This window comes from Halichoeres trimaculatus, unplaced genomic scaffold (assembly GCF_033239565.1).
Source record: "Halichoeres trimaculatus isolate MK-OKI-2021-1 unplaced genomic scaffold, fHalTri1.1 fHalTri1_scaffold_12, whole genome shotgun sequence".
Taxonomy (NCBI): domain Eukaryota; kingdom Metazoa; phylum Chordata; class Actinopteri; order Labriformes; family Labridae; genus Halichoeres; species Halichoeres trimaculatus.
The window spans coordinates 30,651,299-30,677,512 of NW_027437190.1; the positions used below are offsets into that span (position 1 = coordinate 30,651,299).

Here is a 26,214-nt window from a genome sequence, read left to right on the forward strand (position 1 = left end):
AAAAAAAAACTGTAATCTTATCAAATGTTTTTGTCTTATTTTAAGTAGAAAATGTCTTTAGACTTAAATTGAGTCACATTTCCCTGACACGTCTGGGAAAATGTCTTGTTTCAAGTTATTTGAGGACAAAAACAAAGTCTGAATTTCTTTTAAGCAATTTTTTCTTGTTTCATTGGCAGATTGTTTTACTTGTTAAAATCAATTCAAAGCTAATATTTGTCTTCAAATGACTTGAAAAAAAGACATTTTCCTGGACTGATAAGTTAAACGTGGCTCATATCCAGTATAATAAGACAATTTTTACTAAAAAACAGACGACGAACTTGGAACCATCAACCTTCCTACAAAGTGTTTCAACGACAGATAAGTAAATTTTAGGGAAGGATAGCATATTTAAACAATAACAAGTTTTATTTCAATAGGCATGATTCAACATACCATTGCTCTCCTCTAACAAGCCTGATTACTCTGAGGCAAACCCGGTGTGTGAGACACACCTCCTAACTTTATTCCAATTGCTGGGCACAGAAGCCACCCCGGAACCTGAATAATCACAGCGCGATAGCCCTGTGGCCACTTACACAAGGAAAACATTTGTGTCTATGGCGTACTGACTTGCTGAGTACAACAAATACCAACATTATCAAGTTAAGAAATTAAATTTATTGATTACCATTGATTATTATTACTCAGAGAATTATTATACAATCTATTGGCACCATACAGGGTAGTAGTTCTTTGGCGCCATCTACCGCAGTAGAAATGCAGAAGTCGTATTTTACTTCCAACTCAGCGAAATATGAGTTTTTATTTTTACAAAAATATCAATATTAGGAGTTGAAATACAGATATTGATCAGAGGTCAAAGTATCATGATATATTGCCGTATCGTTTATTTTTTTTTTTCACACCTCTGGTATACATTAAAAACTAGCCTATACCGTGAGTGTTTTATGGCAGAAGCAGGATCTGGATTCCATCTGGAATGTTTTTCATATTCAGACTATTGTGACCCACAAACATTTTAGACCCAAATATTTCTTATCCTGCACTCTGGAAATTGTACCCCCCAATTTTTTTGCCTTTTCTGCACCATTTCATAACCAGAATGTACAGAGCTTTAACTTTATAGAAGTAGCCTATGCACAGTCCAAATGTAGTTTTGTGAGATGTTACCAGATAAACTTTGGTTTTTTTTGTGCTCTTGACAGAAAGTGTACATATAAACATCATTTAACAAGCAGAGAGCTGGGGGCTGTATAGAAATGGACTTTGAGCCATGATTGGACCCAGGGCCTGACCTTTGAATAAAACGGCGGCCTCCTCCAAATAAACCATACTGATAATAAGACATGAACTCTCATTCTTTTCTGGTGAGTGGGACGTAAGACCTGACTCAGACTCCAGGTTTGGTGACTCCACTTCAAATACAAAGACTGAGGCAAAGTGCTTAATGAAATCCCTGCACTGCTCCTGATTCATACAAAGGTCCACTGATTATTCAAATTCAGCATGTGTGTCAGTTTGTCAGCTTTTTTCTTTCCTCACAGAAAACTTCTCAGAATTAAAATCTTCTGCAGTGTGTAACTTAACTTTTGTTGAAGGAAGAGAACTCCACAGAAAGTTTGAATCTAAAAAACCGAGCTTCACTTCAGAAGTTATGGTAAAACTCTCCAACTCCAGTATCCCAGTGAAACTGGAGCACCGAATCGTGACACACGTACCTTCTCTGTATAAGTTATTGTGGAAGAATTATGACGGCTTCAAAAGATTTGACCTAAATCTGTTTCAATTTGAGCCGAGCTCTGAGCCGAGCAGCTGTGGAAAATCTCTTCACAGAAATGTAACGGCTCCTCCGCTAAGCCTGTGCTGACTCATCACTCTGTGTGCGCTGTATGAGCGTACATCCGCTTCTGGTCAAAGAGCCTCACCTTAAAACAGAATCTCTGCTTCGACATGTAGGAGCAGATGAGGCTCTGAAAACCTGTTCTGAAGCCTTTCCACACACCAACTCCTGAAAAATTTTAGAAAATTTCTGTTTTTCTTTTAACATAAAATGAGCTTTTTACATCTTCTTTCACAGAGATCTCTGTCTTGCACCATGATGTTTTTACTGTAACACAGACTGGACAAACTTTAAACTCTGAGTATCACAAAAAAAAGCCTGTAAAATCCCCCTGTAGGTTTATTTTTCAATTCATGTCCATATACCATTGATTTTTCTGCATTAATTTCCATCTTTAAATCCAGCACAAGCAGCAGTGTTCCTCTAATTCTTCCCGTAACGGTAAATTTCTCCGAGCTTCATCTTGATCAGTTTCGGGGAGACTGTAATGATCAGTGTCATCCTCACACTGTGGATTCAATAATCCTCCTCCTCCTGTTAGGAAAAGAAGTTACTTTTTAACCTTTTTCTGAGCGGAGTGGCTTCCTGCTGCTTCTGATGAGGAAACCTCTCAGCCTGATAGCGTTCAGCTTCTCCTCTGTGGATCAGCAGATAAAATGTGATGTGTGGCGTTTAGCTGGAAGAAAAAAACAGTTCAGCGCTTGCAAACGTAAATGTTGACTTTGAAGAAACTTTTTCACATGTATCATTAATTGAGATCAATACGTTTTTCTCTACTTTCAACTACTATTTAGTGACACTATGACGTGGATCTTTTGAGGCCCTTTCTTGTGGAAAATAAGCTGGTTCTTGAAGTGTTGAACTAGCACCACCTTAGGTGGAAAAAGGACGCTATAAAACAGTTTTTCTCCCTTGTTTCCATCAAAAGAGATAAAACAGCTGCTTCATGTACACAAAGGGAGCTGATGACTGCTTATGCATAGCAATTCTGCAACAGAGGCTTCGATTAGTCAATATTCAGGTTAAGGTTGATATTCCGGTTTCTGAAACATTCACAATAACCCCTTTATATGCATGAACAAACAGTGATACATGGTATCCTGATTAAAACAGCGACACTCAGACAACATCTCAACACGATTTGCGTCAATTCTGCTTCTTCTTACAGTGTCCATGGCAACAGCAACAATAATAGCAGCAACAGACCTCCTGTACTCAAAAGACCAAGGCTGTGTCCGAAATCACTCCCTATTCACTTTATAGTGCAATTTTGTAGTGCTGTCCGAAATCTGAGTGAGCATGGTCATTCACTATATAGTCCACTCATTGTATCCCACAATGCATTTGAAAAGTAGTGTATTAGTGATAACATGAAACAACATTGGGCTGCGCAGTGGCGCAGCAGTTAGCGCTGCAGCCTTACAGCAAGAAGGTCACCAGTTCGATTCCCAGCTTAGCCTTTCGGCCTTTCTGTGTGGAGTTTGCACGTTCTCCATGTTTGGGTCCTCTGGCTTCCTCCCACGGTCCAAAAACATGCTCATCAGGTTAACTGAACACTCTAAATTGTCCCTAGGTGTGAGTGTGTGTGTGAGTGAATGGTTGTCTGTCTGTGTAAGCCCTGTGATTGACTAGCGACCTCTCCAGGGTGTATCCTGCCTCTCACCCAATGACGACCCTGAACAGGAAAAATAATTCAGAAAATAAATGAATGAATGAATGAAACAAAATTAAAATCTGTCAGAAAACGACACTTGGCTCTTTGTTTAACTTTTGTATGAGCGCGTCTCACAATTTCAAGCAGATAAATAAGCAACAAAGGCGTTAGCCGCTAAACTGGATGATGCATTCACTAGGCCATGTAATTCTTAAAAACACCATAAGTTGCTGCACAAATATATGCCTTGTTTATTTTAAAAATAATGTGTAAAAATGTTGTTTATTATATTTGACTGTTGCAGAAAATAAGCTTTGTATAATATTAGTTATGACTGAAATAAATACCATTTTGCAGTGTTTAAGAAAAATTATAACTGTAAATCCCCAGCTGCCTGTGAGCGATGCGAGTGAGTGAGTAGTGTTCGAAATGTTAATTTAATTTAGCTGACTGAGTGGACTGTATAGTCCACTACATCTTATTCACTATATAGTGAGTAATGAGTAGGAGATAAGTGAATGATTTCAGACACAACCGATAATTCCTTGCAAACAGAAAATGCGCAGAACACAAATTAATAGGGCTGTCATTTTAACGCGTTAATTAGATTAATTAATTACACTGCAAATTAACGCATCATAAAAATTAACGCAGATTAATCTGGATCCCAAACCCGCGAGGCGTTCAAAGACGCACTTATTTTCAAATGTCTAGCATTTACAAACCGTTTGTCCTACATGGAAAAAGTGGTGTTCTCGTCAGATTTTCAAATTTCCGACGGTCCCTGAATATATCACACCTGACGTCAGCAACATGCTTTAAACCCGGGAAGAGAGAGCGCTGTTAAGGAGACTACCGTCCACATCTCGTTTATTCGCACGTCCTTTTTGAAAATCCACAGAAAATCAACCGTTTGCTCTGGCTCAATTCTGTAAAAAACAGGTAATTTTACACTCTTTACTGCATCAAACAAGCCCTGAATGACCGATAAAGGTCTTGTATCTAAATCTAAAGAATTCTTTGAAAATTTCCTTCCATCTTCCTGGTGTCATGTTTCAGCTTGCGGCTGCTCTGCACCAATGAGCAACAGTTTGTGTGTTCAGAGCATGTAAAACTGAAAATACTTCACTTTTCTTTGATCCAAGACTTAAAAAAGTGTTTTGTACATAGTTCCTCACAGTTTTTAGCCTTTAGCCCTGGTTCTCCTGACCTCATAGAAGTATAGAAGTTCATATTGCAGTGAAACTTGAGTCCACATCGAGTAAAAATGTGAACGGAAGAAAAAAAACGTCCTAAAAATCAAATCAGCTTATCTTAGGTGCAGGACTGTGTAGATTTTGTAAAGATAGAACCATACAACTTGTTTCATGTGTTCTTTATGCCTCAGGGTACCTAAAAATGTGTTGTATATATTCCCACCTTATTTTCAAATGTTTTTTTAATGTCTTTTAATGTAATTTTAATGTCCTGAAATTCAAATTCTTTATTTTGGGACCTTAAGCAGATATGAGATTAAAATGTGATTAATTATGTTAATTAATTACAAATCCTGTAATTAATTAGATTAATTTTTTTAATCGCCTGACAGCACTACAAATTATTGTTCCTTTTGAAGGGGATATCCTGAGAGGTGTATACATGACCAAATATTTAGGTAAGAAAAGGAGAAACCCAGGAAATATAAGCATATTCCAGTTTTTGAAAAGGGTTATTGGTGTTTACATGGCCATGCACAACCGGGTTATTGCTAATACAATATGAAAGGGTTACTCACTGCATGTAAATGTAGCCAGTGACTTGAAGTCCTGCCCATATCCTGATTCGTTAAGCCTACAGCAGGGTACATTTGTGTGATTTCAAGAGGATAACGTGTAAATACGCCAAAGAAGCTGTTCATACACAAAAATCTGAGATCAAATCCATGGATTTGTCCATAGAGGGCGCCACATTCATCACAAACCAAAAGTGTCTCACAGTTGCTTTAATAATTACCTTCTTTTCCCAACATGCATTGCAGATAGTCCCTGTGTTGCGGCCTCTTTGCACCCAGTTTTGTCAGGAGGCAGATTTAAAGCAGGCCAGATAAACATAAAGAAATTAATTGTTGTGAGACAGGCTTGAAAAATGTGGAGCTATCCTTTAACATAGTGCCGTTGTTTGCTGTGTTGCACTGATTAAGTGTGTACTTGGTATTTCCATCAGTTCCCTGACAGACTGTTTGCTCTGCCTCCACCTCAGCTGGTCATGTTAGCTGCTCTTTCACAGCACAGATTAATTACCTCTCTGTTTTCATCATCTTTTTTTTTTCCTCCACCTCCCTCCCTCTCCCTCTGTCTCCTCTCTTTCAAAATGCCACAACACAACAGCACAACATGGCTAATTAATCAGCCGGCCTAGATACAGTGTAGGACGCAGCTCATTTCTCTCCCCCCTGGAAACATTTCGCCCGCTGAAATAATGGTTGATGATCTATTTCAGATTAGCAACACTCATTACACTTGTTTTTGTGCTGTTTGCGCCTCCGTTTTTACTGGCAGATTTACAAAAGCACTCTTTTTGTTGTGTGAGGGTTTGCAGACTGCTCTTCATGTGGAGGGGCTGGGATAAGTGTCAGTGATCTCAGCAGCGTCTGAAATTAATGCTAACTGGTGCTCAGCAGCTTCTGCACACAACATTAATTCATGTAGTTGTCTCAGAGCGTGCATTCATGTTTGCAACATTCAATTAATGCAGATGGTAATTACATTTTGCAGCCATTAATTACAGTAAATGTGAATTTCTCTACATTAATGGTGAATTAAAAGAACAAGGACACAAACGGCTTCAGACAAAAAGGTTAATTATTGCAGGTGTCTTCATTTCTTTTTTTCAGACTCAAAGGAGCCATATGGGCTCAAAACAATATAAAAGAAAATGAAGACAACAATATGAGGATGAAATGAACAGCAATGAAATCATAACAAAAGAATGCAATCACTGTTTCTTACAGGCCCTGAGATGAAAAGCATAAATCTTCTTTATTTTAAAGAGATAAAAAGTGACTTAAATGCATTTTAAATCCAACTCTACATCAAGATTTTTTTTGTGTGCTGCATTTAATTCCCCTCATCTTTCTTTCTTTAAAGTGAACGTCAGTTTGACAGCAGAGGGAGTAGCAGCAAACTTGTTACCAAAGATAAAGCCAATAACTGATCAGCTGTATTAAAGGCTTAATTGTGGTTGGTCCAAACTTCAAAATCGACACCAGAGACAACCTGATTACTCTCGTCTTCTTGTATTGTTCCTGTTTGTCCATGGACAGTGTACAAGTGTTTTGAGAAAATTAAGGCTGTCACTTCAGCACAATAATTAGATTAATTCTTTCACATGTTATTAAATAATTAGATCCAAAAAAACAGACAAAACATACTTTTTTGGATAATACTCATCTAGGGCGCTCCATCCTTTGATCCTCTCTGTGACTTCCGTCCACTTGCAGCGTCTTACTATGTCTCTGTCATCTCACACCTTCTCCTCATATCCATGCTAAGCTCTCATCCAAAGAGCACACCACTCTCACCCACAGTAGTTTACGAGCAGGGTTTTAATTGACAAGCTCCGCCAGACCCTTACCCCCTACCCTGCTGAAAAACACAATTTACTTCTATAGACGCAGTAAACAGTTGCACAATGTCAATGGCAGTGAATACAAACATTTTAATATTGGCCATTTAAAAAGAAAAAAAAGGGATTACCAAATCTTCTCTTCTTTATTTATTCATTTAATTAATTATGCACTACAGTTTTCTAATGTCCTAGAATTCAAATTCTTTATTTGGAAACCTTAAGCATACATGAGATTAAAATGTGATTCATTATATTATTTTTTTTAATCATCGGACAGCACTAGAGAAAATATGATTCATGTGTGTTGTGTTGTAAAACGCTGAAGTGAGAAAAATGGAATGATAAATAATAGTAAACATTGAAAAAATAATAAAAAAATATTATTATTATTGTTGTTGTTGTTGTTGTTATCAATAATAATAATAATAATAATAATAATAATAATAATAATAATAATGATAATAATAATGTTAATAAAATCAACAGAATATAAAAGAAAAAATAGCAATCTTTGACACAAGTTTGGCAAATTCCACTTCAGCCTGTTGACACTGTGGAAAAAATGCCAGTTTCTGCCAACACCCTCGATCAGCTAGCTAAGGAAGTCAGGAAATGTTGTCAAATATTGTGCAGAGATATTAAAGCAACTCTAATTTATGAATCTCCACAAAGTTACCCCGCTTTGTGTCAGGATTTTGCTCACCCAGTCAGAAATCTAATTTGCAGCACCCAGATGGCCTAGCAGTCTAGGTGTTGTTTTCCCTTTCTCACCTTTCACTGACTCTATTCACTGTCTTCTCCTGAATATAGGCATAATAAAATTACTAAAAAACAAAAAGCTGCTGTTCAACAAGTGCTGCAGAAGACAAAATAACTTTAAGGGGGAAGAAAATGAATCTAATTTGCGTAACCACCTGCTCACTATACATTATCCCTGTAACAGTTAACAGATTAAGGTGTCACTACTTCTATACATCATAGGCCGTCCATAAAAAAATGTATATTTGTTTGTGACTTAAGTTTTCAAAAAATACTTTGTTACTACTACTATTTTTGCTTACCAGTACTGAAACCTCTACTTGGTTTCAGTTTTGCTTCATGCTCTCCGGTTTGTCATCACTTACCTGCAATGGTTTATGTCAGACAAATGAAGGCACAAGAGTTATTACAGAGCTTCTCTTTATTCATGCTGCCTCAGTTTTCTCTGAAAACTTCTGATCTGTTGACTTCCCAGCTCTGCTCATTATGACGTTATTTCAGCTGAGATGGACAAACTATTTTTTGGCATCTGAATAGTGTTGCTTTGTCACTGTTGGGAAAAAATAGATAAAATCAAGTTGAAAAACATGTATTCCAATAAATTCCCAGCCTCTAAAACTATGAATTCATTCACAGTTTCCCATTTCCATTGATTTAAAATCCAGCCACAGTCCACTTAGATAAAAACCTGGTGTTATATCAGTACCGTCCATAAATCTCAGAGGAATCCTCAGGTAACACTCGCCGACTTTGACCCTAAATCAAGATAGTCAAATGATTCCTGGCTGTGCTCATACTTCACACTCTTATCTGACACTTAAAGGATACAGATTCACATCTGAGGCCAAACCTCTTAACTGTCATCTGTCAGTGTCATCTCCTCCTCCTTCCTCCTCTTTAGCCGATATTTCACACACGCACGTCTTCAATTTTTAATGTCTGTCTGCAACTTGTAAACACAACACGTACTTCTTCGCTATTTCCTCAATTTCCCAAATATTAATCCTCCCTCCCACACTCATGTCACACTCCTGTGTTCTGCGTAGGATAATCTGCACAAGTACTCGCGCTGACAGATTAATCGAGGCAGGAAATGCAGATTCATTTCTGAGTGTGCTTCCTGTCTCTCACGCTCTCTCTGTAGCGTCTTAATGTGCTGCATTTCGTCATGCACAGACCCTTTTTTTTGAGTCCAGAGTGCTCTCACTTATTACCAGCTCACTTGCTTTTTACCTCCCTGCTTTTTATCTCCGGTGGCAGCTGCGTTTGTGACACTTTTATTGTTTGTTTCTACTTTTTTGACATCATTGGATGTGGCTTAAAAAAGAGATATGTTTTCCTGTGGTGGTTTGACACAACTTCAGTTACACACTCACATACACACATGTAGGGGTTTTAGATTCTGTCTAAACTCTAAGCTGCCGTCTCACCCGTGCACATGAGGAGAGATGGCAGGTTTATGATCGCTGCAGAACCCTGAAAGCCTGCTACAAATCTTCTCTTTCTCAACATCAAATGGACTCCAGACTCTTCCAGCTGAAGGCTTACTATCTAAACCGCCGAAAGCCCAACACAACTACTTTTTTCCATTACCTTCCTCCCTCCTTCATTTATCCATAAGCTATTTTCTAGCCTGTCCAGAATGCTGAATGGCTTCCTGGCAAATCAAAGCTGAGTTTCCAGCAAAAGCCCCAGCCCATTAAGGCTAGAAAGGAGTGGATGGTTTAGAAAATTACAGGCCTTTACCGAGCCTACTCTTGGCTGTCAGTGTCAGCTGGGCTATTATAACTTGAAGCCATACAGAACTGCAAAAGCCTGTGTCGATTTATGCCTGAATGTACCTGTTGGTGGCTCCATCCCTGGGGAAAAGTCTGCTGCACAGCTCTGCTGTCAAACTACCACTTCAAACAGAGAAGAATGGAAAATGCTGCATCCAACCCTGCAAACCTCTCAGAGGAAGACGTTAAAGCACATTTTGTTTTGTATTCAGGCTCTTACAGATTAATACTCTTACAATAATCAACAGATTTTTCCAGATTCATTTTCCAGAAACTGCAAACCTTCGAGAATAAATACTTAATGCACATCATGAGGATCATTTTTAAGTCGCCTACAAATTAAAACCATCAGTAATGAACTAACTTTAAATACCTGCAATAATATGAACTCGTGTGAAAGATCAATAGTTATGAAAAAGAAACAAAAGATGAAGCCAGATAAATTAAAACCCCTCTGCTTCCTGTCAATCAGGTCTCACCCTGTCAGGATTCTAATCCGCATAACAATCCACTATACATCATCTTGTGTGAAACCCAGCTACTAACAAACAAGAAACATGAATAGGACGTCATAAAAAGGTGACTAAATGATGACTCTAATACTCTGAAGGGTTTGGTTAAAGCAGAAAGCTCCAATCTAAAAATCGTGGTTACATCATGCATTCACGATAGCAGAACCAACAAACATTGACTGTATTAATTATCCCTAACCCAATGTAACCGATATGGTGGTTTTTCCATTTGTGTTTATTGTGAAGTTGGTCTTGAATTTAATATCAAATGTCATTTAAAAGTTTTAAAAAGCCTTGAATTTAACTTGCCTTAAGCTGTAGGAACCCTGGTATTTTTAGAACTTGTTTTTCATTTCATTTCTTTGTAATATATGTCATTAAATTTTCCCTGAGTTTTCATGCTTTGATTTTTATATACAGGACAGTAAATATAGCAGGAACCATGGTGAGTGATGAGCTGGAAAAGTGTTAAGGTAAAAAGTAGGATTCAAACCCAGGCTGCCTGCCAGCAGCAATAAATACAAGTGGGAAAAAAAGCCTGGTACAAAAATAGTCTTGATCTAGAGCTCTTAAATATACTGAAACATTTGGTATCAGGGTCAGTTTTTTTCCAAGACATCTGTCAACACTAAATAAATGCCAAGATGAAAGTAAGCCAAAGTTAGCTCTTCAATATAGAAACTGTCATTGTGGCTCAGAAACCATTTAATGATTTCTGGGGCTTATGTTTACACTGGAAAAAACTGAAATCTTATCAAGTGTTTTTGTCTTATTTTCAGTCAAAAATGTTCTTTTAGACTAAATATGAGCCACATTCACCTGACAAGTCCAGAAAAATGTCTTATTTTAAGTTCTTTTAACACAAAAATGAGGTCTGAATTGCTTGTAACAAGTAAAAAACAAAAATCTGCAAATAGAACAAGAAAAAATTGCTTAAACTAGAATAATGTCTTAAAACAAGTAACTTTTCTCTTGTTCCATTGGCAAATTTCTTTTTACTTGTTACAAGCAATTCAGACCTCATTTTATCCTTAAATAACTTAAAACAAGACATTTTTCTGGACTGTTTAGGTGAATATGGCTCATGTTAAGTCTCAAAGGACATTTTCTACTGAAAATAAGACAAAAACACTTGATACAATTTCAAGTTTTTCCAGTGTAACAAGTAAAAATAAAATCTGCCAATGAAAAAATAGAAAAGTTACTTGTATTAAGGCATTATTTTATTTTTTTAGCAAATTTTCTTGCAAATTTTTCTTTTTTTTAACGTGTTGCAAGCAATTCAGACCTTATTTTGTCTTTAAATAACTTGAAACTAGACTAATCTGGACTAATAAGTTAAATGTGGCTCATATCAAGTGTAATTGTAATTAGACAGTTTTTAGTTGAAAAATGACAAAAACACTTGATGAGATTTCAGTTTTTTGCAGTGTACATTACAGTCTATGAGGATGACTTGCTTTTTGAGCCAGCCTCTAGTGGTCACTAGAGGAACTGCGCTTTCTTTATTAATTCTCCAGCTCATTTCATCTCTGAATGGAGGCTTTTGGACCAGATGCCTGCATGCTGAACTAACCCCCACCCTCTTCCTGTCCCTCTCTTTCAGTGATGGGAGTCTGTCCACCAAACAGATTGTTTTCCTCCAGAGACCCATCTTGAACCGAAAGAGGAGAGACTCCAAGGTACACAATCCAACATTCCTCTCTGCATTTTTTTTTAGTCTAATATGTTGTCTCACCAGAAGTCATTCGGTTACCTGCCCACCATATATCCAAAGCTAACATCACCTTTTTGCCACCTCCAATTCCACAGCTGTTTTTGTTTCCCGTAGCCAAACACGCACAGCGCTGAACACATGTGAACCCATTCCTCTCTGTTTGAAATATCAGGAATTCTTCAGCTACTGACTCTGTTTTGTTAGGGGGGAGCAGAGTCGAAGTTGCAACCCTGAAAAGTGGAGATAACCTCTAAAGCTAACCTCTGTCTGCGGTGGAATGAATCCATGTTGACGCTCTCTGTGACCTGAATTTAAACTGCCATCACAACAACAAATTTAATAGGTCCTCAGACACAGGAGTCTGAGCGTTAACAAGATTTTCTTTGCAGTTTTTCAGTCCTCGCTACATCCCTGCAGTGCATCAAGTCTGTAAAACTTGTTCGAGTAATTGAGGACATTTTGTATTAAATTTTTGTCCTGTTTGTTTGGTCAGACTGCAGACCCTGAGGCACCAATAACTCCCCTCAAAATGGCCTCAATTTCCTTCCTGCATCAATGAGACTCATTTGAATTACCTCGTTATCCCAGAGCGTTATTAGATCCACTGTGATCCATTCTTAATTAAGTCTGTTTCCCTCTTTGTGCCCAAAAGCGTATTCAAAGAGGTACAATGCATTCCACTAACACGCTTTAATGTAAACTTTGAATGTTTCAGAAATTGATCTTCAAGCCTCGAGGAAAGTCCAACAAGAACTGCATTAAAGAGACGGCGAAGAACAAGAAGAAGAAGAAATCAAAAGCTGAGAGGGAAGCGGAGGATCCCAAGATTCATGATGACAGAGAAAAGGTTGAGAAAGAGGACGCAGAGAGTAAGGATGAAAGAGCGAACGCAGCCGATGAAAAGGCAGGGAGAGAAAGTCAGACATCAAAAGAAAGGGAGGAAAGGTGTGAGGAGGAAGGACAGATTAAAGATGGGATTGAAATCAGCGTAGAGACAAGTGGAAAGAAAGATGGAGGGGCAGATACAGGGAAAGACAAAGGAGCAGAAGATGAGGGAGAAGAAGCTCCGGACGGAGAGGGATCAAAGGAGAACGGGGAGCCTGTTGAAAACGGCGAGGTCCTGGAAGTGTCAGAAGTCGTCGTTGAAACGAAGAGCGAGACCAAAGAAAAGGAGGATGAAGGCGTAGCAGAAGTGGAAGTCGTGATCGAAAACGGGGTTGAGACCGATGAGGAGAAAGACAAGGACGAAGAGAGCGTGGTCAGAAACAAAACAGAAGAGCCTGCAGGTGGGGATGTCATCGCCAAGGAGATTGTGACAGATTTACCAACCACCAATCAGAGCCCAGATGAGACACAAGAGTAGCCCCTAGTCATCCAAGTCCAGGAATCCCCTCACCCTACCTCTCTGATCCTCCGTCCTAAGAACTGGTCCCCACTGGTGTCCCTGATCCAAATTAAAGGGGTTTGAACCCCTCGCTGCAGCATTTTCCAAACATACCGTCCTTTAATGACAATTTCCAGCATCCTGCCAGAGTCTGTCCACAGAAGGACGTCAGCCCTGTCACATTACCACACGTACTGAATGTATAAATCCAGAACAGGAGGAACTGGAGCAGGATAGTCACTGTGGAGACACTGGATTAACTTGATGGAGTTAAACAAGAGGGTTGATACATTCAGAGATGCCATAGTTGGATCTGAGGAAGTTTTATAGAGAAACAGTGAAAGGCCTGGTCACACCAAAATTAGACACAGCCAGAAGACGAAATCTTTGTTGCTCAACTCAAGAGAAGTATATGCTCTTTTGCTGGAAAAGAAAAGGTCGCAGTGATCCATCTTGCCATGAGAGTTTGCAAAAAGCTAAAATCTTATCAAGTGTTTTTGTCTTATTTTCAGTGGAAAATGTCTTTTCAGACTAAGTATGAGCTACATTCACTTGACAAGTCCAGAAAAATGTCTTATTTCAAGTTATTTAAAGAGAAAAATGGAATGGAACTATAGAATAAGAGAAACATTACTTGTATTATTCTAGTTTCAAGCAAATTTTCTAGCAAATTTTTGCTATTCCCTTGGCATATTTTTATCGACTTGTTAGAAGCAATCAGACCTCGTTTTTGTCTTTAAACAACTTGAAACCAGGGGTGGCATCATGGGTGGGCTCAAGAGTCCCAGGCCCACCTCAAACTTTTTTGTAAAAACAAAAAAATCTTTATTTTTTTTTTTTTTTAAATCATTTTTTTAGGAGGAATCTTATGAAATGTTGTCACTTTACACTTGTTTTGTTATTGTTAGATGCCCTGTCTTTCTAAAATTAGCCAAGTTTGGCTATTGTTTAGCCTGTTGGTAAAAAAAAGTTATTACACATTCAACCTCATGTTATACTGATAGGTCTAGAGAATGATCTTTGGAAAGACAGAAGATTTTTGTCTTTTATTTAACTGTGGTTAATGCTGCTGCTCTTCCTATAATATAGGGAAAGTTACATAATATATATTTTTTCTTTTTTTAATTCAAGACCTACCCCAAATTGGTTTGGCCTACCTACTTCCCTGCTTGAAACAAGACATTTTTCTGGACTGATTAGTTGACTGTGGCTCATACCAAGTGTAATGAGACAATTCATACTTAAATAAAGACAAAAACACTTGATAAGATCTCAGTTTTTTGCAGTGTAGGCTACTCCCCTCAGTATGGTAGAGGCTGTCTGCTGCAGAAGGTCTGTGGTTTTGAAGTGAAGTCAGGTTGGCAAACTTTCATAAAAGGTAACACTGGCAGTTGACTGTTAACAGATTAACAGACGTGCCTTCCTCTGGGTATGCACCACACTAGATTTGATTTGACACCTAAAACTGCATCACTGATCAATAGCAGGCAGTTTTGATGCTTTAAACCTCTCTAAGTCCAAATAGTGGAAGCTAGCATGACTTGTTAGCTGTGTTGCATTAATAATATGCACCAGTCCTGGCATCAGGTATCAGTTATATTAACAACCCAAAAACTGATGTAAGCTTTTCAAAGTGCCGATCCAAAGAACAAATCTTTTTAACTCACATCTACTCTCTTCGGTGTTCATCAACTTACAATAACCGCAAATTTAATTTCCTTTGAAATTCCTGATAGTATTGAAGATGAACTTATTTACAAATTAATTGTCCCATAAATAACAGTACAGCCACTTTGGATATATTTTTAGTTTTTTTTTTTTTGTTCATTTAGTTGGAAAAGCGGAAACATAATTCTCAGTCTCTTCCTTACTTTTGGGAATAGAGAATGTTAAATTAGATTTTTGATTCACTGTAAAGTGACTTTGATAGTCCAGAAAGGTGCTTTTAAACAAAATGTGTTACTACTATTATTGATACTGGTATCAGATCGGATTAGTATCTGTATCGTATGGTGGCTGAGAGGTGCAAACAAAAATGACAAATTTTGAGACACTTTGACAAATGAAAAAAAATCATTTTGGAAACACTTTTATGGTTGAAAAAACAAATTAACATTGTGGAAACACTTTTACAAATGAAAAAATATATATATGTAATTTACATTTTGCAAAACAAATTAACATTTTGCACAACACTTTTAAAAATGCAAAGGCAAATTTACATTTTGCAAAACACTTTTACAAATGAAAAAGACAAATTTACAATTGTGGAAACACTTTAACAAATGAAAAAAATATCAAATTTAAATTTTGCAAAACAAATGAACATTTTGCAAAACACTTTCACACATGCAAAAACAAGTTGACATTTTGCAAAACACTTTAACAAGTTTTGAAACAAAAAGACATATGACAAAATTTAAACAGAAAAGAAATGCACTAAATGCAAAACATGACCTGAAAATTATTCAATTCAGGACTCGTGAAAGTGTTTTGCAAAATGTATTTTTTTTTCATTTGTTTAAGTTTTTTTTAAATGTAAATTTGATTTGCAAAATGGGATTTTTTAAATTTTTTATTTATTTTTTGTTTTGTTTTGTTTTTGTTTTTTTCTGTTAAAGTGCTTTCCAAAATGTAAATTTGTTTTGTTTCAAACTTTGTAATTTTGGTTGGACTTCTCAGCCACCGTAGTATCAGCTGATACCAAAGCCTAGATATCAGTATTGAGGCTTAAAAAGTTGGATATATAATAAAAGTCACAGCCTTTAAAGAGTTCTGAGACTGGAGATACCCAGAGTTTACATGTTAGATGGCAAAAAATAAAAAATGAATACGTTTTTTACACTGCACCTTTTAGCTTTTTCTGTTAACAGCAAGGTTGCTGGATAACTTCTAGTGCAGATAAAGTAGAAAGAAAGCTAGCCAGAGTAGCTAACGCCAGCTTTGTGTGGTGTTGGTGAACCAGACACATTAGTTTACCACAAGTTCTGCAAACATAACCACAGACATCGCAAGAATATCGGCTACATGATGATTTTATCAATTATTTTTGGTGTGACCAGGTTTTTGAAGAAGTGTGGAGTGTTACACAAACATGATACATGGTGTTAGCATTCAATCTGTTTGATTAGCATCTGTTTGATAAACTGAAACGACAGCGGCTTTTTTCTGTCTGTTTTAAGGAGAATAGCTTCAAACTAAACTGTTCAAGCTGCAGTACGATAAAGCACCGTTAACACGACGTGCTGAAACCATGTAGCTGAGCAGTTTGAGCAGCTCTTCAGATCGTAAAGCTGACAAAAAGTCGAGTCTGCTCTGAATATTAAGAGGCAGAATTATAACGTGATACAGGCCTTTTTCCTCATGCACAAACTGACATTATGAAGACTGACTGTTTTACCATTCCCCCATTCCTTCGTTCTCAGCAGGAACAGTGAGTTGTAATGTGGAGGGAGGTTGAAGGAGAACGCTGGTAGAGGTGATGGGAAAGGCGTTTGTTGCGACAGGCAATCCAAAGTAGGGTGAAGAGATAATTGTTTACGCTGAGCTCTAAGCCTTCAAGTGCTTCAAAGAGAGCCGATAATCACTCTTTGGTGTGGTGTGCTAAGCTCACCTTGCATACAGAATGTTCCATAATCAAAGCCAAGTTAGATAAGGATGTGAAATTCAGCTGAATGTTTGCAGCTCAAGGGCAGAACTCATATTCCTCCACACCTAGTTAGTTAGCGTATACATACAAGGTTTACTCCTGAGCAGAGTTGCAGTTTTTAAGTACATTTTCAGTCAAAACAAAGCAGCTGTCAGGTAAAGCTTTGTGGTCAGGACCGAGCCTTGTTGTTCACTGAAACCAAAACAGACAAAGGAAGAGGCTGAAAGCGAGACAGAGAGCCTCACAGAGTCAAATAAAAGGAACGAATAGGCTCATTTAAAGAAACGGCCGTTAGTGTTTCACATTCCCCGTCGAGTTTTCTTTCATTATTTCACCTCCAGCTCTTTGAGCACCCCTTACCAGACATCATTTCTGACAATAACCAAGTCCTAATGTGCTGTTTCATGGCATCGTGTAGCTTTCCATTTCTAAAAGAGAGAAGAAGAAGAAGGGGGGGTTAGGTGGCGGCGTTCACGGCGTACACGGCATTCGCGGTGTGGGGCTCTCATTAGCTCACTAATGGATTTTGTCAGTGGGGTGTCTGTCAGGAATCATGCATTTATAATGGGGGTCACTTATTGACAGCAAAACACCTCAACGTGTCGAGGAAATAGCCTTCAGATTTAAAGGTGATGTCATTGGGAAGCTTTTGCACTGAGGAGGAAGAAAATTACCCACGCCAGGAAAGTGTTTATTAAACTTCAGCTACCTTCTGTCCTGCTTTAAACAGACTATAATTCCTCATATCTTTTGTTTTATGAGAATAGATGATAACTCAGTCGAGGAAAATGTCTCTATTTTGGAGACCAAACTCCACAATTACACTCAAGTAAGATGGATTATGCTGAATAAGTGCTCTCCTTGATTAATCCACCCGCCGCTGAGATTTCTTTCAATGTAAAATGACACGTGTGTTTGTGTAGAGTAGTATATAAAAACTGTGACCAGCTTAGCCTTATGACTATACTGTAAATGGCCCACAATCTGCTTTTAGATCCTGTCCTATAGAGGCACAATGGTGATTTAAGTGTTATATGTTTGTTCTAGTCAAACAGGAAGAGTTTTGCTACAGTCAGTGTTGGTATTTTTGAAGCTGTTGTTCCCTGTTTTCTTACTAGAGTTCAGACCGAGGGGACGAAACATTTGAAGTTTGTCTACATGAAGGTGTTTGGCTTTATTTTCGAGATGTTACAAACATTTTATTTTATTACTTTTAATATCGTGAATGTTCTGTTTTGGAGTCGAGAGATTTTACGGTGACTTTGTGTTGCCTCTGCTGTTTCCGCTAACGCTTGCTGAAATGTATTTCTGACTGACGCTTCGAGCTACCTCCCGAGAGCTGATGTTTTTTTATTTTTCTTTAAAGAAAAAAGAAAAACGGAGAAGGGGTCACGGTGGGTTTGACCCCCTGAAACATATGCTCCTTGTCCTCTCGCCCTCCACTATGACAGAGCCCAGACCTGCGAGCATGAGGTCATCGCTAACAGCAGACGAGGTCAAGGGTCATAAATGAGCCAGAATGGATTTTCCACAGCTGCACAGAAGAGTTTGCACGAACACACGACAGAAAAACCACTCTGATATTGACTTTAGGCAAGATGGAGTCATATCCTAATGATCTCTTTCCTTTTTTTTCAAACTTCACACCCTCCTTTTTAGCTTTCAGCTGTTTGAGCTGCAGAAGCACTTATTGTGTCAGAGGAATATTTAATGCTGCCTCTTCTACACTGCAAGAAACTGAAATATTATCAAGTGTTTTTGTCTTATTTTAAGTAAAAGTTGTCATATTACACTTGATCTGAGACAGTTTCAACTGATCAGTACAGAAAATTGTCTTGTTTTAAGTTATAATAGAATAGAAAATAACTTTATTTATCCTCAAGGGGAAATTCAGGATGAGTCACAGCAAAAAAAAAGTAAGAAAGTGTATAGAAAGTGCAAAAAGCACAGCAGGTGAAGCTCTTCCAATGTGGCGTTGGTGCCAGGTGTTAGCTCCGTTAGCCATATCTGTGACTAGCATGATGCTACGCTGCCTTCTGGTATTCCTCTGTTGCTGGGTTACCATGGCTAGCTTGCCTATTGTATTGGAGACAGATCTTATATTCCCAATAACGATGGATGGAAGGACAGGTCGTTGTTGTCACTTCTAAGCTCACACCTGAGACCAAGCACGTCGTCCTCACCTTGTGGGGAAACATCTGGCCTTGCACCAGTTAGCATTGACATGCTACAGGCTGCTAACAGCTGATTTCACCTGTAAACAATGCAGCCATGGTTACATGTAGGATCTCCAGACAAACACAGGAGCAAAAACAGTAAAAATATCACAGAAGACACAAAAACTTTGGCGACAAAGAAGATGGAGCTGCTGCAACAGGCAGCCATGGCCAACAGGGCGGCGTCTGACAATGGAACAAGAAAAAATTGAAATGGTTAAAAATTGAAAAATTGAAAACCTGGCTCCGTTCCTGCTTGAACAAGCCATTTTTCTGGAATAGTCAGGTGAATGTGGCTCATATTAAGTCTGAAAAGACATTTTCTACTGAAAATAAGACAACAAAACTCTATAAGATTTCAGTTTTTTCAGTGTACCCGAGCTGCTGGGGAGCAAATAAGACTCAGCTGTTGTGAAAGGCAAGACTAAAAGAGGCTTTTTGATATTTGATGAGCTCGTAAATGATGGTGAAAATCTGAGACACTGAATCCCAGCCAACCTATTTCATCTGATTTGATCACTTTCTGTTTTTTCCTGGTGTCGAGATAAACATTTCATCTGTCATCTTTCCGTGCCCCTGCCTCAGCCCTTCTTTGTTTTTAATCTGATTTTATGACACGTATTCCCTTTTGGCATCCTGCAAAACAAACCGCTCTTTATCTGAAAAAAGCTGACTTTGGAAAATCACTTAAGCCGCAAGGTGATCTCATGTGACATGACGGTGTTTTTCCAACTCCCACTACATTCCTGTCGGACATCCACGAGCACGGATGATCGTAACCTTGACATAAGTTACAGCAGCCCCGTATCTGCCTGTCCCACCTGAGGCCACGGCCTTCGAGGCCCCGTCTCCGTCTGATAAGGGCTGATTGGTTGCTGTGCAGTCTAACCTCTGACATGAGTATACTCCGGGGACTGTGGGTAATTGTGTTTTTTTTTTCCTCACAAAAAAAGAAAGTGAGGGAAAATGGAAGCAGGATCTGACACTTCATCAGTTAAATGATGCTGAACCATGTTAACGTATCCGTCCGTGAAAAGAAGGAGACCTCTGACTAATGTTAGCTTCAAATATACATTTACAGCCCTCAACCCATCCATGTAAAGAAAAAAAAGAAAGGGTAATTCACAGTTTCCTGTCTTATCAGCATAATTGTCTCTGAGCCTGAGTAGTGGCGCTGGTGCAATCGTTCTTGGTAATGCTGTTAAAAAAAAAAAAAAAAACAACCGTCCTGGTTCATTTCCTGTGTGCTACTATGATGTGAAGCGAGCAGCGTAGAAACGACAGAACATGAAACTATAGGATGCCGTCATTATTTTTCTGTGTTGTCACTTTAGCTTGCTCACAGCCTCTGGAAAATGTATTCTTAGTTTTTTTTGTCTCTGATGTTTTCTGTCACCTCGGCTGCCATCTTGAATGTTGAGTATCTTTGATCATGTGCCGATGTCACTTGTATAGCGGTGTTTGCTATCGAGGAAGAAAAAAGTATTCTTTATCTTTGCTATCCTGAGTATGTCCACATTCCTATTGTTCATGACATCTGTACAATTTGTATATTATAAAATGATTTATATTTAATGTGTACACGTGTCCTCCTTTCTTTTGTGTCAGAGGATATGAAATGTGTGAGTGTCTTTGAGCAGCTGCTGTAAGAATAACTCAGAGTCCTAAAGCATTGTTGAGTTTTATATAAAATACTGTTCATATCAACTTGCATGTAAACCTCTTCCACTCAGGGTGTGATAAAAACAAAAGAGTGACGATCACCTCTTTGTTTTTAATCTGAATTTATGACACGTATTCCCCTCTGGGATCATGCAAAACAAACTTATCACATTCCACTTTATCTTAAAAAGCTGACTTTGGAAAACCAGTCAAACTACAAGGAAATCCGACGAATGGGAAACAACACCTAACTCCCTTAAGTCTAGTGTTAGCATGTTAGCTAATAAAAACAGAAGCCAAATAAGATAAGATAAGCCAGCGTTCAGTTTTTTTTGTCAAAATCAAGTTTCTCCCTCGAGGGGCAGCAGGACTCTGCCCCGCAGATGTAAAAGTAACATTTATTACAATCAGAAAGTGTTTTTTTATTGCTGGAGATTTAAACAACACATTCTGGTCTTTTCAACCTAAAGATTTTCAGAGAAATATCAAAAATTAATCCTGTTGGTGGATCTTTCCACACGTCTGCACAATATGACAGATCCCAGCTGTGTGTTCGCAGGAGGTGTCAGGGTCAGTGACACCTTTAGATACCGTTCAAAAAAGAACAGACTTCCCTCACGAAAGAAAAATATATGTACCAATGTATTTTTTGAAATGTATTGTAATTTATTATTGATATATTATGATATACATGGAATAATATATTGAGGGCACATATACAATATATTATATATTCATGAAGTATATTGCAATATATTGCAAAATATACAAATGTTTGCCACTTTCCATATATTGCAATATACTGGAAAATATGAATACTAAATCTCATATACGGGAATATATTACCGAATATATAACATGATATGTTCCAATATGCTGCAATATATTTTTCTTTCGTGAGGGTCTGCAACGTCAGTTGTCTAGAAATAACTTTCATGTGATCTAGAAGCATCCAGAGAGTAAAAGTTTAGGTTAAATCTCTGCTCACTTGCTGACAACTGCAACCCATCCACCTGTCAGTCAAATCAGCCACACCTCAAACTATACTTAAAGCCCCTATGAGTGATTTTAGGATGGCCATAAACAGTTTAAACTTAATATGGTTGCCTCTTCCTCATTTACAAGATACAGTTGCCCTGAAGTGCAAAACAAACAAAAACATAAACTCTTGCAGTAAATCAAAACAATGATTTAGATTTGGATATAATTATATAATTAATTATATATAATTATTATAATATATAATATAACTATTTGCCTCTACCCCTTTTTTATTTATCTATTTTTTGTTTTGTTTTGTTTTGTTTTGTTTTTTGTTTTGTTTTGTTTTTTTGTTTGCTTGTTGGTGTGTTTTGATGGCCATAACTAGTGCTGTCTAATCTAATTAATTACAGGATTTGTAATTAATTAATCTAATTAATCACATTTTAATCTCATATCTGTTTAAAGTCCCCAAATAAAGAATTTGAATTCTAGGACATTACAAAACTGTAGTTCATGACTAATCAAATGAATACACATATAAGAGAAGATTTGTAGATCCACATTTTTTTCAACTGGCCAATATTAAAAGGTCCAGGTTTCCTGCCATTGACGTTGTGCACCTGTGCACTGTGTTAAAAGAAGTAAATTATGTTTTTTAGCAGGGGGAGGCAGGGTCTGGCAGAGCTTGTCAATCAAAATCCTGCTTGTAAACTGTGGGTGAGAGCGGTGCGCTCTTTGGACGAGAACTCAGCATGGATACAAGGAGAAGATGTGAGATGACAGAGACATAGGGAGACGCTGCAAGTCAGAAAAGTTCAGGCAGCTCACGCTCCAACTGAGGATGTGTCTCGGTAGTTCAGTGATCAAAAGATCAAGGAGAGGATCATAGGATGGAGCACCCAAGATGAATGTGATCTAAAAAAGTATCTTTGGTCTGTTATTTGGATCAAAAACAGGAAGAGAAGTAGAGAGTCCAATCTTCTTAGGTAGTTTTGGTGTTTACATGGTCAGAGAAAACAAGATTATTTGGGTCTTGAAAGATCGTTCAAGTTGCTCTGAAATAGGCTGGCAGCCAATGAGTTAATCTTGCATTAATTTTTATAACGCGTTAATTTGTGGTGAAATTAATTGATCTGATTAACGCGTTAAAGTGACAGCCCTAGCCCTAACACATCATACTATTTTGGACCATTTCCTGGCTGATAAACTAGACTGAGTTCATTTCACATCATAGCACAACTGTTTGGAAACTGACTTGGGATAGAGCTTTTCTTTGCAGTTAAAAGATGAACAGCGTTTTCTTCCAATCAACAAGAATTCTTGATACCAGCAGGTATGTACCTTTTCAATGTATTTTTTGTTGACAACTTTCTTTTGTTTGTCATTTTCTGCTGTTCTCTTTATTATTGTTGTTTTGTTCTTATCCTGTTTTCATTTTTGCCTTGTATTCTTTTTTGTTGTCACATTCTCTTTTTATTGTTGCATTTTTTGATGTTACATCTCCCATTTTGTTGTCATCCTATGTTGCACTTCAGGGCCACCACAATCAAAGTAAACCAGAACATCAGCATAAAGACAGATAAAATGCTTCAAAAAAAAGTGTTTGAAAATATTTTGCACCTGAAATATTTCAGAATCGTCATACCGGTGACTGTTAAAGGAGCTTTTTGTCAGGAGAAGCTTCTTCTGTATGTACGAAACAAAATCATGTGCATCTTTGTCCACAGGGGGTGCCGAAATGATCACAAGCCAAAAGTTACCTATAGGGGCTTTAATATGATTAAGAGGGATGAGGTTTACAAACATTCTCCTGTACAGCTCACACTAGACGAGAAAGTTTGATTTTAGCTCCAACAGATTTTTCTTGGCTTTTAGAGCCTCAAGTGGACAATTTGGGAACTGCAGTATTTTGCACTCCTCTTTTAATATCTAACATTCATTTTATGCAATAGAAGAGCAGATTTAACCAACTGGTTTCCATGTTCATGAAGACAGCAAACATATGTAAATGTCAGGGACAGTGGTGCACATTCAGGACTACCCAGAATGCCTTTGGAGCATAAAGAGAGTAACAGAGAGATAAAGCTCTGGTCCACTGAACACTGGAAATGCAGTAAGGAGCAGAATGCAGCTGGGAAATGAGTCTTGTGGATCCAAATCACTTTTTTTCTCCCACCAAAGAGGGAACTTGTTTTTTCTTAGGAAATCTGCTCCATCTGGTTATTACCTTCATTACTGCAGAAACCTCAGGATAGATCAACTTTATTGCTCACTAACACCACAACAACACCATTTATTTCGACCTTACATCAAAACAAGGCAATTCAGTCCCAAAACTGTCCCTCCATGCATCCATATTTCACATAAAAAACCAAGGGTTTACAGTGTTTATGAAGAGAAGTATATTTACAGTTGAGTCAACACTGCGGGTGTGATCTATCATGAGCTGGGAGCTCAGGGGAGCAGGGGGTCATTAAGAGGAGAGCTTTGCCTTCAACCAAAACCACAAACACCAGATCTATTGTGTTCACAGCAGGAGGGGGTAATGGCTCTTTAGCAGACTGGGGACCGCTGAGGAGCAGCTGAGCCGGTTTGACACACATGGGGCTGTATTTTGGATATTATACTTCTGACCTGCAGCAGTACACCTCCTTTAGGCTCCAGTGAAGGACCCAGAGGCACAGCTATGTAACAGCTGACTGCGTGTGCTTTGAATTATGACGTTTTAGCAGAAAAATGTTTGTGATTGTGGTTCAGGGTGCAATAACAGCGCTCAGGGTGGGGGTGATGTGGATCTGGTTGTTGCTCTTTCTTGCCCACAGGCTCACAAAGAGGTGGGGCTGGTGGTGGTGCCAGGTGTGGAGTGTATTGAAGTGTTTAATGGATCAATCCAGAAACCACTGAACCCATGAAACCAGTGTAGATGTTTATATATTGGTTGGATCATGTCATAAAAGTCATTGTTTCTGGTGTTATGGGGGATCAAGCAGTGCCATCTAGTGGCCATCTGACGCATCAAACACAAACAAAGCTCAAAAAGTAACAAACAGATCTTGATGAAATGTTCAGGAAATGTTCGAAATGGGATAAGAAAGAAGTGACTAAATTTTGGAGGTGATCTGGATCAACGTCTGGATCCAGGATTTTTTTTAAGGATTCTTTATCATTGTGAGATAGGGCTGTTTTCACCATATGTGTATATAACTCCACCATAAATGGTCGGATTGCTTTGCAAAACAATACAAGACAAGGTCACCATAGTTTCTGATAGATGTTAAAGTACGATCCAGATCCTGGAAATATTCTGTATACTAAGATCCAGAATATGAAATATGTACAGGGTCATCATAATTCTCAACACTGTCAGGTAACAAATTATCGTACAAACCTGCAACTAACACCGAATTGTAGCAGACAGTCTGCTGAAAGGGAGTATAACATTAAAGTAGGACTTAAGTGTTGGTGACAATCACAATATGCTTGGTGGAGGTCTGTGCTTTCAGGGTGCTCTTCTGGTATTAGTACTGAAATCTAAAGTCGGATTAACTATGAGAAAAACATCTTCTTTACCTGAACATTTCCTGCTTATGTCTTTTATTTCAAAGCATTAATCTGGATTTTTTTTCTGGATTTTTTAATTGTGGTTTTACCTGTAATAAAAAATCATTTGCATTGTCCAAATGCGATAAATTCAGGTCAGTTTCTATTGATTTGCAGTCTATCTGTGGAGCCACAGACTATGAGGGTGGGCTGAAAAGTTCATAGCCTGACTAGGAAGGAGGTACACTGGAAAAAAACAGAATCTTATCAAGTGATTTTGTCTTATTTATATTTTGTAAAAATGTCTTTTAGACTAAATATGAGCCATTCAACTGATCAGTCCAGAAGAATGTTGTTTCAAGTTATTTAAAGAGAAAAATGAGGTCTGAATTGCTTGTAACAAGCAAAAAAAAAATGCAAATAGAACAAGAGAAAATGAACTTTTATCAAGACGTTTTTTTAGTTTCAAGCAAATTTTTCTTGTTCCATTTGGCAGATTTTTTTACCTATTACAAGCAAGTCAGACCTCATTTTTGTCTTTAAACAACATGAAACAAAACTTTCTTGGACTGATCGGTTGAAAGTGTCAGAAATCAAGTGCAAAAAGACAATTTTTACATAAAATAAGACAAAAACACTTGATAAGATCTCAGTCTTTTGAAGTCTATACCATAGTGATGATACTTGGCATGCATTTAATTCAACTTCTTCTGACACTTGAGGTATTGTTTGTTTTTTAAATAGTCAATGTTTTCTTTGGTTGTTGCTGTGGCAGGACCTTGGGTCATCTTTAACACTGCAAAAAAAAACCTTAACAAGTGTTTTTGTCTCATTTCAGTGAAAATGTGTTTTTAAACTTAATATGAGCCACATTCGCTTGACCATTCCAGAAAAATCTCTTGTTTCA

The 26,214-nt window shown here is 37.9% G+C and overlaps 1 protein-coding gene across 1 annotated transcript in view; it reads left to right on the top strand.

Moving 5' to 3' along the window:
* Positions 1-20,632, top strand: part of rftn1b (raftlin, lipid raft linker 1b) — a 204,086-nt gene extending 183,454 nt beyond the window's left edge. Inside the window, exons 9-10 of the mRNA XM_074683789.1 lie at positions 11,762-11,837; positions 12,588-20,632. Of these exons, the coding sequence (XP_074539890.1) occupies positions 11,762-11,837; positions 12,588-13,235 (724 nt within the window). The 3' untranslated portion in view covers positions 13,236-20,632. The remainder of the gene's footprint in view (positions 1-11,761; positions 11,838-12,587) is intronic.
* Positions 20,633-26,214: the final 5,582 nt, after the last annotated feature.